The following is a 17,484-nucleotide window of genomic DNA, read 5'->3' as shown; positions in this document are numbered from 1 at the left end:
ATTGTCATTGAAAGTTAAGTGTACGTTTGGGTTTTTTTCCTTCTACTTCACAAGCTTTTTGACATTACTGCATGCCACCTGAAGTTCGTGCATAATGATGCTTATCGAGTTATTTTTAAACCTGAAATGTTTCCCCTTAAAGTCTCAAACATTTCATTCAAGGAAATACCAACATGTCTTTCCATACAGGAGCATTTGAACTACTTCTGGTGCAATCTCAAACATTTTACAATGCAGGTCATGCTCATGACCCTGAACCGGCTGAACAAGAGCTCAAGTAGATCCAGGAAATGTTTGTGCAAAAATTGTAAGTTAAATTTAAAAAAAGTAACTTTAATTTTATTTATCAGATATGCTGACTTTATGACAGTGATAGAAGAAGGCTACTCCTATGAAATTAAATAAGTAGACCTAGGTTATCTGAAACATCTATATCTTTGGTTCATGTGGTTCATGTGAAGGTCGAGGCTGAGCTCACCTGAGCAGCTCACCTGTTCAGGTGTTTACAGGAGGTTCAGAGGGTGGAGTCGGAGGCAGCAGACACGATTTAAGCTGTCTGACATTTCTGGTTCCTCAAGGTTAAGACTGCTCTGTATGTTGATGGTACATAGTGTTTAATCCTGTCCGGTTTAACCGTCAAGGTGACAACGTTTACAGAAGCAGATTATGCTCACTGCCGAGCCCACAGCAGTCACGTAGCAACCATGTTTACATTCAGTTTTACTGAAAGAAAATTGAAGGGAAAAAATGGCGAGGAGGAGATGACCAGTATGGTTTTAAAGCATGAAAATAAGACTTTGTTTTAGTTTATTATAACCGAACCTGACAGAGATTTATTTTTATTTTGACAAACAGGGGAAAAAAAAGTGTTAATTCCAAAGAAAATTCTATTTAAGTAGCCTATGCACTAATATGGAGGACCTTTTAGTCTGTGAGGGTTAGATAGAATAAAACATAGGCTACCAAAAAGATGTACCTAAAAAAACGTACTTTTTTACTCAAAATCAGGGCAAATACAAATTGTGATTAATTGAATAAGACATTTAAACTAGTGATTAAGACCATAAATTCATGAGAGAAATGTTCATGAGGTGATTTTTTTTGTTTACATTTCTATAATCAGACTTATTCGATAACCATTTGAGACGCCCCCTTCTGGCCATTAGAAGGACTGCTGGTCTAAGACACTTTTACAATGGTGTAGCTTTAAGACTATTTTTCTACATGGTTCACAACGAGAACTTTGTTATTAATTGGTAGGCTGCTAAGGCCCATAGTTCTTGATATCTTGGCTTTTAATGTTTCTTATCAAGCATTGCACACCTTTTATACATTATACAAAACTACAACACTCTGAACTTTGGGTGTAGAATTTAATGTCACCTAAATCCAGACTGTCCTGTGCACTGCCTTTAACTCTTCATGCATATGTTAGCTGTAATACATTTATTTTTAAATTTCAAGCAACACCTGATACAAGTGTTTAAAAAAAAATACCAATAACTGACAGTGGAGGAGACACTGCTCCTGTTTTTCAGAAAATAATCCTCTTCGATAGGAAGTGATACATGTGTAACCTCATCCTGCGGGGGAAGAGATTTACAGTAACATGATCTCATTGTGGCGCCGCAGATGGTTTCTTGCCAGTCAATCTGCTGCAGAGCTTTCTACAGCTGAATGTGGGTGATGTGAGTTTCCACAGTGGAGAGGGTTGAGTTAGTTACTGTAACTTTAAGGGTTTGTAGAGCAGTGAAGCGTCTTCAATCTCTTCATGCCCTAGATTTGTATTTTAGGAAATCCTTTGTGTGGGAGATTTATAGTATAAGAAAAGATTGAATAATTGGTGCCATCACACGCCTTTTGTATACCTCAAGACTTAATCCTTTTATTGAGTGTCTGATTATATAGAATGAAATGATTTTCCTTCAAAGACAAAACTCTGAATTTGATTCTATCTCAGACAATTTAAAGCACACATTTCAGTGAATTCAAATGTGTTAATAATTTTCCGAAGGATCCAGCAATCTATCATATCCATCGTCACTTTAATGGTTGAAAATCAAGTTAATGCATTTGAAGGAGTTTATGTATCCCACTGGTTGTGCTGAGAAATTGTTTAAGATAATAATTCCTGGTTTGTAATGGTTTTCCATCATTTTTTTGGTCATTTGTGTGGCTGGATAGTTTGACTGTTAACACATGGGAAACAACATTTTAAGGGTATTTTAAAAGTTCTGAGATTCGTCTTTAATAGGCTACAACTTTTTTTAATCAAACAGAAAACAGTGCTTTACATTATGTAGTAATTTATCTTGATCTGTCACAAGGGGGCGCCTTAACAAAGATTAAACTTGTTCTGCACAATGCAGTGAGGTACATAAATGGATAAATCAATGACTGATGATTAGTCAATGACTGTCTAACAGAGGATCCAGGTTTCCAAAAATGTTTCTGCAGTCTTTAAAAATACACTGCAGCCGAATGCCATCAAACACCCAGCGTGTGAAATGGAAGGATATGTTTTAGAAACACTGATTCTGCACCTCGGAGTCTTCTCACTGTGTGGTTGTATGTTCCCACATGAACTGTAGGTGGCACAAAAAAAATTCATTGGGGCTGAAAACGTCATGTAATAGCAATATTGTCCCAGATGGTGTCAGTTTAGCGCTGTGTGTGAAAATAACCTCTAATCTCATGAGAGAATAAGTCTCCATCTCTGGATATGAGGAATCAATTTGTCTTTCTTAAGGCACACTGTGCATTCAGCAGCAGCAAAGATGGCATCCTGTGGGAGGATGTTTGCATAAGACAAAATTTACATTCTGTTTACATTTTAAAGCAGCTCTTTTGACTGAATGGGCTTCCACTGTTGTCTGGATGGTGGATTTCTTTGGAGGGTCTCAACAAGTGTGTCTGTTTCGAGCTTAAATGGTAAATGGACTTGAGCTTGTAAAAAGAGATACACATGAACTACTCGATAAAATTGAGGCAACAGATTGCAAGCATTATTATTACTTAAATCTTTGTTAAAAGTTGAGTTTGTATAACTCAAATCAGTTGCTAAAGAATAATCTGAGTAGATTCAAATAAAGCACACAAATAAATTAACCAAATTTAAACAAAATAATATATAATTTAGTAATACTAATCTTCCGTAATGAAATTAATTAAAATGAAACAACAACTAAACATACTGTAAAGTGGCCGAGAGATCAAAAGGTTTTGACAGACAAAGTCCGTTGTCACTGCGAGCTTGGCCGTTTAAAAAAGTCCTGTGATCAGAGTGTCATGTGTTTGACTTCAGGAAAAAGGAAGGGCTCTTTTATAGTTCTTTGCTCCTGTGTGAACTACTAGAGTCTGGGTGTGTGTGGAAAGGAGAGAGGACTGTCGTGTGGCTTGCCACTGCTCTTCGCTGCAGCATTATTCTAGTGTCGCACTGTCAAACCAAAAAAAACACATTTTCATAATCAATCAGAAATAAACAACATATACTCAAAAGAAAAACTAAAGTAATAATCCAAATTCTCGTGTGACTTCATGTAGCAAAGTGAGACAATCAACATTTTATCAGATATATTAAGTATGACAAGTATATATGAAGTATTTATTACAGTACTGACAACTCAAAGCATTTTAATAGCCCATGTCAAACCTACACATTCTCACCCACTCACACTGATGGCAGAGGTTTCTGTGTAAAGTGATCATCAGAAGTAACTAATCCCATTCATACACATTTGTATTGTACGCCACGGACGATAGCAGCAGGTGCAACTTGGAGTTACGTTTCTTGCTTGAGGACACTTCGGACATGAAGCTGCAGGAGCTGGGGATCGAACCCCTGAACTTCTGGTTAGACAACCAAAAAACAACTCTGACTCTGGGATCATCTTGAAGTTTTAAATTGGTCACACACAAAAAAAAATCAGTAAAGTGCAGGATTAGTCATCAGGCATTTCAAATGTTTTTCAGAAAGAGAAAATCTGGGTAACTGTATAAATCCTCAGATAATGCTTTTATTGAAATAGTAACACAGGAACACTGAGTTCAAACTGGGCAAATGTATTTTTCATTTCATAGAGACTTGAAAGGAGAGCTGCCTTCAATAGTACTGGGAGTTATAACCGAGCATTAAACTTTGAAAAACACTTCTGCTTCACAGATAAAGGCGACATAATGAGAGCTTGCAGTGCTATCCAAAAAAAAATCATTTACACATTCAAGTCAAGGTTGCACAAGTTTCATCACTCTTGCGTCAGAGATACCTGAGATGAATTGACTAAAATACTGACTAACTATCTCCGGTCATATGAATGTCATTCCTGAGCTGTGCTGTATTTTATCAGATCATCGTCATTGTCTTCCTGACAGCTTCTTATGTCACTGTACTCCACCCCAGTGACAGCTGATTGTGAAAAATCTCAATTCTTCATCTTTTTCTTTTCTCAGAGCCGCTGCTGCATCATTTCATCGGCCTGATTCTGCTGCTGCTAGCACATTCTCCCCGCATGGAGTTTGATCCAGAGGGAGCAACAACGCCGCAGGGCTTAGCAAGGTGTGTGTGTGTGTGTGTGAGTTTGTGTGTTTCACTGAAGTCTGTACAAATCAATCAGGACACTAGGTTACAGTCATGACACTGTTAAAATGTCAGAGTCAGTTTGAGTACACTTACTGAGCAGTGTTCTTTAACTTGGGTATCGCGATAAGGGTCAAGCGCTCCACCAGATTTTTGAAATCCGAAATGTAGGCAGTGGTGATCCTGGAGTCTGTTGGGGCCCCAGGCAAGAAATAATCGGGGACATCACAACCCATATTTATCACCATTATGTCATTCCTCGTCCCCACACTTACTCCTGTTCCTTTTTTTTGTACCTGCTTATATTTTCTCTCTTACAGGCATAACGCTCCTCTTCATTTTTCTGGCTGACTTTCATTGACAAGCTTTAAGAAAGCAAGGTTTCAACGCTTATCAAGGCAATGAGAGGGAGTGCTGTCAGATGGGGTCACCTTGGGGAGGTTTCATACTGTCATTGCGAAATGTGCTCACTTTGAGCTGCTGCTGTGGTTTTAAAGTTTGTCAACCTTCAGGGGCCCCCTACTAGTCTGGGGCCCCAAGCAGTTACCTGCCTTGCACCTCAACATCTATGCCTATTTTGTGAATACAGAGCACCCCTTAAGTTCTAAACCTGGTCGACCCTGATCCCAGCATTATCCTCGTCTTCTATCTTGTGATTGGTTCGATCTCGTTTCATATGTCACAGTGCAGCAGTTCGATGCTCTTTCAGATACGTTTCATGGAGATCTTAAAGACGCCCCCTTGAGCATCTGGATTGATGTCTTATTTTCTGACAGATTAAAACAGTGATTTGTTCATCTGGAAGCTCTATATTGAGAATGAGAGCACATGTTTCAATGAGCGTACAGGACCTAACCTCTAAAGTAGAAACACACACACTCTGATGAAACCCTGCCAAGATAAAAATGTCAAGTGGACAAACCAGGGCCATCAGATTATTTTTGATTATACTGTAAAGGACAAAGGAGACGTTCATTATTGTTAGTAGTAGCAGAAAATAATGTTATAATGTTATAACATAATAATGTTAACACATACAATACAAAAAGGGAAATACTCTGTTTATTAAAGAGAAACATTCAAAAGATTAATAAAATAATTCTAAAAATAACTGTGTAAAGTCAAACATTTCAATTCAAAATCACTATCAGTAATAAGATGTCCATATAACACGGTGGCAGTGCCCCTATCATCTGTATTGGTGCCACAAATTGCGTGACATCTTCTTCTGAAAAATGCTGGTGAAACTGAAATTTACGAGATGCACGTGAATGCAACATGAGAGAGAGAGAGAGAGAGAGAGAGAGAGAGAGAGAGAGAGAGAGAGAGAGAGAGAGAGAGAGAGAGAGAGAGAGAGAGATTTGTTCATCAGCGCTTTTCCGTTTTCTGGGTATACTCGCTCTGCCTCCTCTATCGTGTCACCACCAGAGAGAGGTAGAGGGAGAGAGAGAGAGAGGGAGAGAGAGAGAGAGAGAGAGAGAGAGAGAGAGAGAGAGAGAGAGAGAGAGAGAGAGAGAGAGAGAGAGAGAGAGAAGAGGAAGGAATATTATGGTTTAATCTGACGCTCCTCCCGTTTCAGCTCGGCTGTAGCGGATCTGTACCGCGCACAGGAGGTTCAAACCCCCCTTTATACCTGGAGCAACCACCCCTTCCCGTGGACCAACCAGCCTGCAGGAGCATTAGCAGCACACCGGGAGACATAAATGGGTGAGATGTAGCGCTTTTCTTCCTCTTCTGGTTTGAAGAATGCCCCAAAAATAGCCTCCAGCGCCTCTGCGCATCTGGATGAGTACAGGAATAAACGCCCGGTCCAGATGCGCGCTGCGTTCAGACTCTCTCCTTCCCTTCCCTTCCCTTCCCTTCCCTCCTCCCCTCTCTCTCTCTAACCTCACCTCCCTTGACGCCTGTCTTTAGTCAAAACCGAGATGTTAGTAAGTGACCGTCCAGTCTTTTCTCAGCGCGTTTCATCCACGGTTAGATAGCCGCGCGTGTGGGTGGGTGTGCAGCGGCGCGATTTCAGGAAAGAAGCCGCTCACGTTGATGGTTTACAGATGTTGACACGTTTACATTCACTCTCTGTCTTTCTTGCCCATTGTGCTGCACTGTTTCTGACTCTCTCCAGCTTCCCGTCTCTGTGGATGAAACAGGCCTGACTCGCATGACATTCCTCCTCCCATCGCCTCTCTCTCTCTCTCCTTTCCCACAGCACTGCGCTGTTGCACACATTGCGTGAAGATTAATTGTTAGCAGGTTTGGTTGCATGAGGCAAATGTAGCTGATGTTTCTTAGATGGCAAGCAGGGCTGGAGGTGATACTTCCTTTTTCTTGACATCATCTGTGCTTATATTTAGAAGACATTGAATTGCATGACTTGTCCCTGTAAAGCAGAACTTGACTCTAAGCAGCTTTGATAAATACATTCAACAATACAAACCTGTAACGGGTGCAGTCATTGGTTGCAGCCCTTCTCCAAAATACCTATTTTCTGTTCCAGTTGGTGCATATACTTTCCTTTGAACATCTGCCTCTGCTGCATGTAAACAAACAATGCACAGCTGTCCTCAAGGGAAACACTCACAGTTAGCGTCAAGGCTGGATTACCTAGGAAAATCAGGCAATTTAACCACCATCAGACACCATCATGAGTCCCCCCGATCCCCAGACTCTCTGTGTTTATGTGCTGTGGTAGTTTAATGAATCGCTAAATTGGATGAATATGCACCACTAAATTACAACATAAACTGAAATGGAAATGACAGGGGCTTTTAAACACACCACATTAGCTGAATCCAGAAAAAATAAAGCCTGAACTATCGCGTCAATGTTGAAGATGAGTTTACTGGATTAGTTAACTTATGGAAGCGTGTGAACCTAAAGGCGACAGGGTGCATATACATCACACAGAAAGATGGGAGTGGTGATGGTTGTCGGACGGTTTCATTGTGAAGTAGAGCTGATTTTTCCTGACATCTGTACGAGAATAATATGTTGACTAAGAATCATTGAATTACATTTCTATGTATTTAAGATTATCACTGACCACTTTGTAAGGTACAGCTGTAAAATCCATTGCAATTTGATCCTAGTTGTTCACATAATAAGAAACTGAACAAGGTTTGTAGCCTTAAGTATTTAATGACATTAAAGTAAAATATGAAAAATTAATTATATTTTAATTACTGAGGTCACTGTTAGAGATGGATTTTTCTATTGGATTATACCGAGGGATGTTCCTAATTTGTTTGTCCCCACTGTTTACTATGAGGCGGGATGAACACCTCTGAATATTATTCAGTCCAGAACAAAACAATATCACTTGTTCCGACTTCAGTGCTCAAAATAATTTAATAAAAGCCTCTAAAACAATAACGTTAAAGGCATCATAAAAAAAAAAATAATACAAAGAAAACACACCAGCTGCTTGTAGGGAAGCTAGGACAGTCTGTATTAAAGTTTTCACTCTCAGACTGGAGGAGAGTTATCTCAGGAGTCAGGTAACAATGTGAACAAGAAGTTGAAGAAATCCTATATGGTGGAGGAAGCCACATAGTCCAAAAATAACCCCCCCCCCACTGTGACAGAATTTTCCTTTATGATAATGCTACGTGTAATTGAGCTCATCCAGAGTATCTTTCTTTTGTTTCTTTCTTAGGATCCCCATTTGCACCAGCATACACATTAGCTATTGTTCCTGGGGTCCAAAATAGACTATCAAAAAATTAGTGTGAAAGATCACACTGACAAGCAGAAAAGAGTATTACACAGCTTCATTAGCCACATGGAGATCGCACCAGTCACGCACTAAAGAATATTAGCCGCTGGGTTCTTTCATCAGCTCACCCTGAGTTCACACGGAGGACTTAGGTTGAGGGTGGCAGTAAAAAGGGTCGCTGTTTGCGTCACAAGTGCAGCTCACCCTGAAATCTGGGGACATTTTCAGGAGAATTTGTGCATGTGTGAAAACACCAAATCGCAGAATCATGTTTTTAAAAATAGTTAGATGCACTGTTTTATACAATGAAATGCTTGGCAAGGCATCAAATAACAGTAAAAAAAATAATTACAAGACAGGAAGGCTTCTTTCTGCCTTGCCAAACTGATGTGCTGCAGAACGTTTGAAGCTAATGCTAACTTCTTAATGTGCAGTTTCATGAAAATATGTGGCTTAAAGTGTCAGAAAACCACAGTACAACTTTTAAGGAGATTTTGCTTTAGGTTGTTTTTAAAAATAAATGATGATTAAAGTCTTGTAATACACCCTGCACTCTTGGGCCTATTTCCTGTTTTGGTTATTTGTTTGTTTACTCCTTAAGGTGAGAGTTAACAAATTGAAGACAAACCGTCACACTTATGGTGATCTCGTTCTGCTGTTGCTGCAGTTTTCAAGGAGAAAAAAAAAGTGTCCACTGTGTCTTCTAAAACTGTGACCTTCACTCCCACTGAACTGACGACACATCCTTCCCATTTTGTACAAACATTCAACAGTTAAACAGTGACAAGTTTTTTTACAGGAGCCTAGTTTAGCTATTGAAATCGCTCTCAACAGAGAGAGAGAGAGCACATGAATGCAGCCTACACAAGAGGAATTGAGAACCTTCGATCTCTTTCCTGCTTCTGCCGTACTGAAGCTTCTGAGGAAGTCAGTCGTGACATGCAACTTCCAAAAATGTGACACGATAATGAGCAGAGAATAGTTGCAAATGCCATTTGATGTGGGAGAATGTGCTGAAGTCTGTGATCCGACCCACAGTTGGAGTGGGTGTTTTTGACTCCCATTGGGCTGCAGTCCAGCGTGAATGTTTTACAGACAGAAACCTGCAGCTGTTCTTGACATCATCAGCAACAGAATCCACGACTACGCACAGGTTCAGCATGGCTCTGCGGAGTTTAGTTTGTCTCCCCTTATCTCAACTCACTGCAGCTGTTTAGAGAGGAGGCTCCGTTCCTGTATGTGTGTGTTTTGACCACTTGAGTGGGAGTTCTGTTTCGTCTGCAGGCTGTCAAATAATCAACGTTTCGTCTTCTTAAAGCCTCCAGACTGTCAGTTTAAGACAATGTATCGCCACAAACATGAGTGTTGGCTGCAACTCTGAACACCCTTTAAAGGTCAAATATTATATTCCCTTTCAACAAGTCAAAAAAAAGTCTCAGAATCTTCTCAAAACATGTCTGTAAAGATTCTTGACAAAAAACACCCCATATCCTGTATTTGATGACCCCTATATTTCAGCCCTGCTCAGAACAAGCTGTTTCCATGTCTGTAGCTTTAAATGTAAATGATCTGTGTCTGACCACGCCCCTTCCTGGAGAGGCTTGAGTACGGGCTTTCTCTCTCCATGCCCTATTGATTAGATTGTGTTATTGTTACGCAAACAACACCTGGTATAAACGTAAGCTGTGTCTTGAATGACATCCAAACAGAGGATTTTCTATGATTCTAGTATTCCTAAGTCACCCTGCTCAGGGATTTCTTTATGCTCCAACATTTGCTGAGATAGCATGTTAGGTGGAAATAGAGATTCAAGAAATCAATTTTTCAGACATGAAGACCTTCCAGACATGGATAGGACATTGTAGCCTAGCGTTTACTCTCAAAGCACTACAGTACAGTGTGCACATGTAACCTACTGTACCTAATACTGAAAGCACATTTAAGTGTTACGGTCTCACAGAAGTGTTATGTATTGTATTTGGATAAAAAATACGCTTTATCGCAATAGCCTAGCTTTAAGCACAGAAAAAATATTTTTTAGTTCAGCCTGCATAGTTTTTGCAGGATTACAAGTAAAATGAATCCAGAATATCATCACCAGACTTGAAAATTATACTTTTTAAGAATGCAGCTTGACGAGCATTGCACATTTCTGCAATGTGCAGCGTTGCTTTGTTGCATTCCCACGATGTGCGTGTCCATCAGTGATATTAAATTCTGGACTATCCTGCTTTGTGAAGCCATATGAACTGTACATCTGTTGCACAGATATGTTCCTTTTTTTTTTTTTTTTTTTTTTTTAGGACTGGAGCACTCTTTGTCACACTTAAACCTCACAGCCGTCTTTACACTCTGTGATGTCCTGTGCTGAGACGCAAGCTGTCGTCTTCTTCAGCAGTGACTTTGTGTGTTTGTTGACTGATGTGGGTGGTGGAAGGACTGCCGTGTATCTTGCCGATCTGCCACTCAGAAGAGCACTAATGATGGTGGGTCTGCAAGACAACCAGGACAAGCTATTTATTCACAGCGCACGCTTCCTCCTAATTTAAAAACCTTCCTCTTCTACTGTAGCGGTATTTGACACTTCCTCACAAACTTCACCGCTGAGAGCAACAAAAATAGAAACAAAGAGGGTATTTTTTTTTGCGCCACGTTGCTGTCTCATCTGCGGGTAATCTCTTTAGTTATCTTGAGCCAGAATGCTATCCTCCCCATCTGAGCACGGGGCCAACTTGGACCACATTCATTTGCTTTGTCTGCTTCATTTTGAAGCATAGTGGAAATCTTCCACCTCCTCGTCCTCCCTTCCCCCCGTGATATAAACTCTCAGAGACGCCGTGACCTTCCACTTTTACACAGCTGCTTTCCCAATTCGTGCGGTTGTTTTTGGCTAGTGTGTCACTCTTTTGGGGTTTTTGCTTGTTGATGCATTTAATGTGTTGAAACATGTGTGATGCTGTATGTGTGAGAGGGAGTGATCATTTTGGGGAAGAAGCCAATGTGTCAGAGTCATTGCAAGCTACCCCTGTTATCCCCATGGTTACCCTAACCCCCCTCTGAAACCCCCCCCCTGACCCCCTCATTTAGCAGCCTACGCATTGCCCCAGTGGTCAATATAAACGTGCATGTGTGTGTTTGTGTAAATGTTAAGGTTTTATATTTTTAAAAGGCCTGTCGTTTGTGTGCATGTTTTTTCCTGCTGGCAAAGCTTTATGGGAAACAGCTTTTTAGTCGACCTTTTCTTTATTCAAATCTTTTCAGACACAGTCAAGGTGTTCGTTTCCATTCTGCTGTTCAACCAATTACCAACCGGTGATGCAGGATCTTTTCTTAGAAAAACTGGTGTTTTACACGGCAAGAAAAGACCAAAATATGACGTCCATCTATTCAACCTAGAAAGTCCAATTAAATGCTAGCATCTGTTCCCTGGAAAATAGGTTTACATAACTGTTGACGCTAAATGCTAGGCTTGATGTAAAAAGGAAGTAAGTAAAAACTGTGGTAGGCAAGCTAACAAGATCCAGCTAGATTTTAAAAGAAGCTAACCCCCAAAAAAAGAGTAAAAGTGAGACTTCACAGCATGTCCTTGTTGGTGTTAATCATATGCAACCACTTCAGTCTTCAGTCTTGTGTAACTTGCTCACGAGCTTAGGATTTTGAAGACCCCACTTACAGTATGGCCAACGAGTGGACAGACCTCCAACAGGCCTTTCACAACTCCACATATTTTTTTGTTTTTTTTTGTTCGAACAAACCCATAACTACCATGTGAGCTCGAGGCCGTTGTCGCCTGGATATAAACAGATGTTTTGTGACACCGACACAAGCCACCGCTGCTATCACTCATCCTAAGTGGAAGACCTGGTTTTTTTAATGGTGAAAGAAATGCATCATTACGTTTGTCAGGTCTCAAGGACAGACAGTGCATCGTGGGGAAAACCACTGGAACAGAACTCTAATTTGTTTACTAGAAAACTTTCAAGGTCACATGAATTAGAGAGTGAAAGCAGGTTTCCTGTTTGAAAATGAAACCCAGAACTGCACAGCACCGGCTATGAAATTATGATGATTTAATGACAAGATAACTGCTGGGAAAAATGTACATACTGCTAAATTTACCATGTGAGTTATGCATTTATCTCTGCAGTTTTATAGCCCAGATTGATTTCATTTAAATGTGGATTTTTACAGACGTTGTTTATCTGTACATGGCTTCCTCTTTCAATTCCAGTTTCAAGTCAATATATGAAAACCTGCACCAACAACCTCATCAGAGTGCTTGAAAATAAATATAAAGAGCCATGTGACACGTCTACTCTGTTTGACCCTTTACTGTGGCTTATTGTTAACACATGCTCTCTCTCTCTCTTTCTCTTACTCTCTGTGTCTCAGTGGAGGCCGTGGTGGAGTTCGACTATGAGGCTCAGCAGGACGATGAGTTGAGCCTGACGGTGGGCGACATCATCGTGAACATACGGCGGGATGATGGAGGATGGTGGGAGGGCGAGCTGGGCGGACGCAGGGGGCTTTTCCCAGATAACTTTGTCAGGGTGAGTAATCGCGGTAGCCTCGTTTTTTTTCTCCCTCTTGTTCTCTCCTCATTCTCGGTGTCTCACTCGCTTCATTAAAATAAAACCCACCAGAGGCCCTCCATAAATAGCAGCGGAATAAACATGCAGTTTGAAGTGTGTCACTGCAGTGCTGGTTTGTGAAAGGAGAAACACCTCATTCACAGATTAGTTTGACACCTCATTTGAAAGGTGAGATAGGATTTGGGGTCAGAAGTAACAGTGCTTTTCGAACGCACTGAGGACGTTTACATGAATGATGCATTTGAGGACATTAGATTGTTGTTTTATTTCCTGAACATTTCCTGAGATTTTTAGGTTGAGCTGCATGTGATGAGAGCAAAAAGCTGAATATTTCGTCCCCACTCTACCTTGACTTTATCCTTCTAGCCCTCGGGGAAAATACCAATGTGAAGTCGAGAGGATTTAATGTTTGAACGTAGGTAACAGCAGGTGATATTTGAGAAAAATTCACTGCAACTGAGCAGTTTGACACTTTTTTATTCAACACTTTGTATTTACCACTTCTTCCCTTTATACGTTCATTACATGTAGCATTGATAAAGAGCCAAAAACTGTAGACATCTTTTAAGTCCCTTTTGCTTAGTCCGCCATTTCTGTATCGTTCGTTCTACGTCGTGTCAAAGTCTCCTTCTGTGAGGTGCATGTTTGGAAAGGCGAGTCAGGGAGATTTTAGTTGCAGTCTCTCCTTAAATTTTCAAAGAGCCTTGAGAAGAAACGTATGGCAGTGCGGATAGCCCTGTGATCAGTGAGACTATAGTCCTCTAAGCAGGCATTCCCAGATCAAATCCAACCTGCTGCCATTTAATTGGACTTTCTAGATTGAATGGATTGACGTCATATTTGGTCTTTTCTTGCCATGTAAAACACCAGTTACTTAAAGAAAAAGAAAAGCTCCTGCATCACTGGTTGGGAATTGGTTGAACAGCAGCATGGCAGCTGGCACCTTGACTGTGTCTGAATGGATTTGAATAAAGAAAAGATTGATGAAAAAAGCTGTTTCCCATAAAGCCTTGCCATACGTAACAGCAAGAAAACATGCACATGTCCTTCCCCGCTCTCTATCCACTGTCCTAGCTCTAAATAAAGGCATAAAACGCTGGGGTGCATATGTAATAGGCTTTCACTTTCAGATTAACATGAAGGCCAAGGCTGGGTCAAAATATCTATACCACAGTATAGATATTGTGTCGCAGTTATTGTATCACGGATGCCAAATGTTGCTATTTAAAAGATAAAATGTTGTAAGATTTCCCTGGCTCTTTGACTCACCCCATCACTACTCCATGAATCCTCAGAGTGACATGCATGAGGGTTATGTAAAAAGACAGCGGGTTAATTTCAGACAGCGATGACAAAACATGGGTAGAGCATGACACGAGGTGAAACTGCAGTGAAAAAGTACATTAATCCTGCAATTCACCATTTTGAGGCCATTTTTGTGTTCTTTAGCTACTCGTCGTTTAATGATTGTCTTGAATTCATCAGTTATCATTGAGTTATCATTATTGTTATGGTGGTGATGTGTCACCTATTGTATCGTACATTGGGCTAGCTCTAACGAAGGCGGTGAGACGAACATGCACAGATTGAGTCTTTGTATAAAACAGTTAGCTTTTTTTGTTGATTTAGTGACTCTTGGAAACCAAAAACACCTTTGCTATCCATATGTACACTTAATGTACAAAAAAGCAACAGCACTGCTTCCAATAATTTCTTAATGTTAATTTATTCATGGCAGCAGAAGCACACACGGTATGGTGTTAAAATGGAAACATCCCGTTCAGACGGATGATACAATTCTGAGGAAAAAACATTTGATTGTGTCGGTCCTCTTTATTGGCTGTTTCTTCAAATAATTGAATTCAGGATTCTTTTGTTGTGAGTCAGTCGGCTTTCCACCTCCGTTGAGCAGAACCATTTATTTTGTAATAGATATGAATGGTATTCATATAAAGTGCACTCTATTGTGATAGAATATGATCCACTCTTGATAGATGTCGTCATAGTCTTTGTATTTCGAGCAGATTTATTTTGAATAAATAGCAGCACACACTACAACTGGAGCCGCTGTTGGGAGGAGGTGTTGGACAACGTGAAAGGCTTATTTGTTACTGATGTTTAAATTGGCCAAAAACAAGACAAACAGATGAGTCTTCCATCTGTGATTGGAAACATGACGAGTTTTAGTCCTGCCTGATGTCGAATTGGATCTTGTTGCTCCTTTGTGGACTCAGGCCTGCAAACAGCCGTGACTTTGTTGAGCAGCAGTTTGGCACCCGGGTTAGTGTGACAGAAGCAAGCACGCTGGCAGACACAGAGAATAGTGGAAAGGCTGGTGGTCGAAGAAAGATTGGTTGATTATTTTTTCTGACTTTATAGGCAAATAGCAGAGATCGTATAGTTGGGGAGATTTTTCGGTATCGATCAAAGCTCTGTTGGCGCATGTTACTGTAACTACTGAAACACAAATGAAGGGTCTACTTCGAGATACAACACCCAATCCCAAAGACCTTCCTGTACCAAAACAGCCAACTTCAAATGTTATTGTCTGCCATATTGGAGACAGGCAAGAAGCAATGATGTGTATAAACTTCAAGCACATTTTGCACTGATTATTTTTAAAAGCATTCCTTGTGCATTCATATGCTTTAACAAAAGAAGTGACAAACATATTTATATATGTAACCAATAAAGAGGATCTTATTTGGGTGTTCATGCTAAATTACAGCATCAGGTTTCATAGGCTTTTCAACCATGATGCAACAAGAAATGTTCATGAAACGTACTTGCACCTTGAGGCTCCTGCAGCACATTCAGGCATCATGAGCCTTTTGGCACTCTGTTCTCAGCTGGCAGCGGTTTAACACACACAAAAAAAAAAGGCTAAAAATTGTTGGACTTAGCTCGACTTCCTCTTTTTCGCCCCTTGTCTGCTGTCTTCTTTCTATACTTAACAGTGTTAAGCACCACATACAGTTACAAGTTGAGGATACAGAAACACAAGGCTGTAAACACTTGGGGAAACATGAATATTTTCTTCAAGCCCAGAACCTCCAGAGATGTATGTATGAAGCCAAACTCCTTGAATCTCTCTGCTGTATCTTTGAAATCAGTTTGTACACAGATCTTGTAGACACAAAGCTATCTTGCCCTATTGATTCAGAAGTTTAGATCTCAGAAGATCAAGTTTCAGCCTCTCAAATGTAAATAGTATTTTTTTGTCCTCTGTGATGGGAAACTTTAAAGCCCATGATTTTTGGTTTATTGTTAGTAAAAAATATATTTTTTAAAAAGATCGGAGGGCATTACATTTGGATCAGAGAACTGTCGATATTGGTAGATTATGTCTCTGCACAGCAGATCTGATGCTCTCGGTTGTGCCAAAACATCCAAAACAGTCGATTTTCGATGGCTCAAAGTGAAATAAACGTACTGTAGGTATTGCTGTGCGAATGAAGAATCAGGAAAGGTAAGAGTCATCTGTAACTTCTGATATTTGTAATAGAATAGATTAGTTTGTGGTGATGAAAATGGGGAAGTATCATGTACACTGTACCATGAGGGGAAGTAGAAAATTGCCACAATTTAATCGCTGAGAATGTTTCACGTTCATGTTTTGACAGTACTGAAGAAGTCCGTCTATTGTCAGGTTGGTGAGTGTGCAGCGAGGCTTTATTTGTGCTGACTGAATGTCACAGCTCTCATTCAGTGTCAGGCAGCCGGACAATGGGCCTGTGAAGACTCAGTGTGTGTGTGTGTGTGTGTGTGTGTGTGTGTGTGTGTGTGTGTGTGCGTGCGGGAGTGTGTGTCTGTATGGGTATGTGTGTGAAGCGAGGCGAACGCAGGCTCTGAGTAATGCAGTAATACCAGACTGGTCTGTCACAAGACTGCAGTTATGGGAATCAGTGACATTAAGCTTAGCAAGGCTGACAAGTGTGTGTTTGTGTGTGTGTGTAGGAAGTGGGGGATGTTAGGCAGGTTTAAAGGGGGGGAACAGGAAGTGATGGTATGCAAGAATCCCCCTATGTTGCCGTCATGGCTGACACATAGCAAAGATAACCATGAAGGTCATAAGGTTAGTGTGTTTTTTGGTGAACACAATTGTTGAAAAGGTTTTTCTTTTTTTTCTAAATTTGAGACCCCTCAGAGTTTTAATCCAAAATTAGGATTAGCTAAAGCTAACAAGCTGCTAATCCAGGGTTTGAATATTTTACTGTGACGCACTTTATAATGTCTGCTCTTCAAAGTGCTGTATCAATAAACTTTTCTTACTTACTTACCTACTTAAAGGTTTGACTTTGGTGTTATCGAACATGAATTAGTCTAAATAGCGAGTAAATCATGTGTTACCAAGCTGCAATGATGATATTTGTCAAGCCTAAAGCAGATTAGCCGTGCATCTAATTTGCTAAAGTTTCTTTATCCTTAAAAAAGTTCACTTTGGTGACATGCCTACTACGTTAATCACGTCTGTAAATTCTGTAGAGATAGCTTATTGATACCAAGCAAACACGTTATTTACTCAGTCTGCCTCAGCTCCACCTCTTTGACTTTCCAATATAGCATCGACTTCATAATGTCACCTCAGAGGCGAGGTCCATGTT

At 40.3% G+C, this 17,484-nt stretch overlaps 1 protein-coding gene and 1 long non-coding RNA gene across 4 annotated transcripts in view; both read left to right on the top strand.

Annotated features, from left to right (window-relative positions):
- Positions 1 to 232: 232 nt before the first annotated feature.
- LOC306834972 lies at positions 233 to 5,067 on the top strand. The gene is made up of 3 exons (XR_013780551.1): positions 233 to 578; positions 4,450 to 4,555; positions 4,897 to 5,067. It is a non-coding gene; the product is annotated as an uncharacterized lncRNA (long non-coding RNA).
- A 929-nt stretch (positions 5,068 to 5,996) lies between these two features.
- Positions 5,997 to 17,484, top strand: part of sh3kbp1 (SH3-domain kinase binding protein 1) — a 31,168-nt gene continuing 19,680 nt past the window's right edge. For 2 of the 3 annotated variants that reach the window (XM_079361541.1, XM_079361540.1), the window contains exons 1-2: positions 5,997 to 6,283; positions 12,681 to 12,838. In XM_079361541.1, the coding sequence (XP_079217667.1) occupies positions 6,280 to 6,283; positions 12,681 to 12,838 (162 nt within the window). In that variant the 5' untranslated portion in view covers positions 5,997 to 6,279. The remainder of the gene's footprint in view (positions 6,284 to 12,680; positions 12,839 to 17,484) is intronic. The other variant, XM_079361539.1, reaches the window with a different exon arrangement.

Source organism: Symphodus melops, assembly GCF_947650265.1.
Source record: "Symphodus melops genome assembly, chromosome: 14".
Taxonomy (NCBI): domain Eukaryota; kingdom Metazoa; phylum Chordata; class Actinopteri; order Labriformes; family Labridae; genus Symphodus; species Symphodus melops.
Note: the sequence above shows the minus strand (reverse complement) of the source record. Positions and strands in the feature narration are given on the sequence as shown.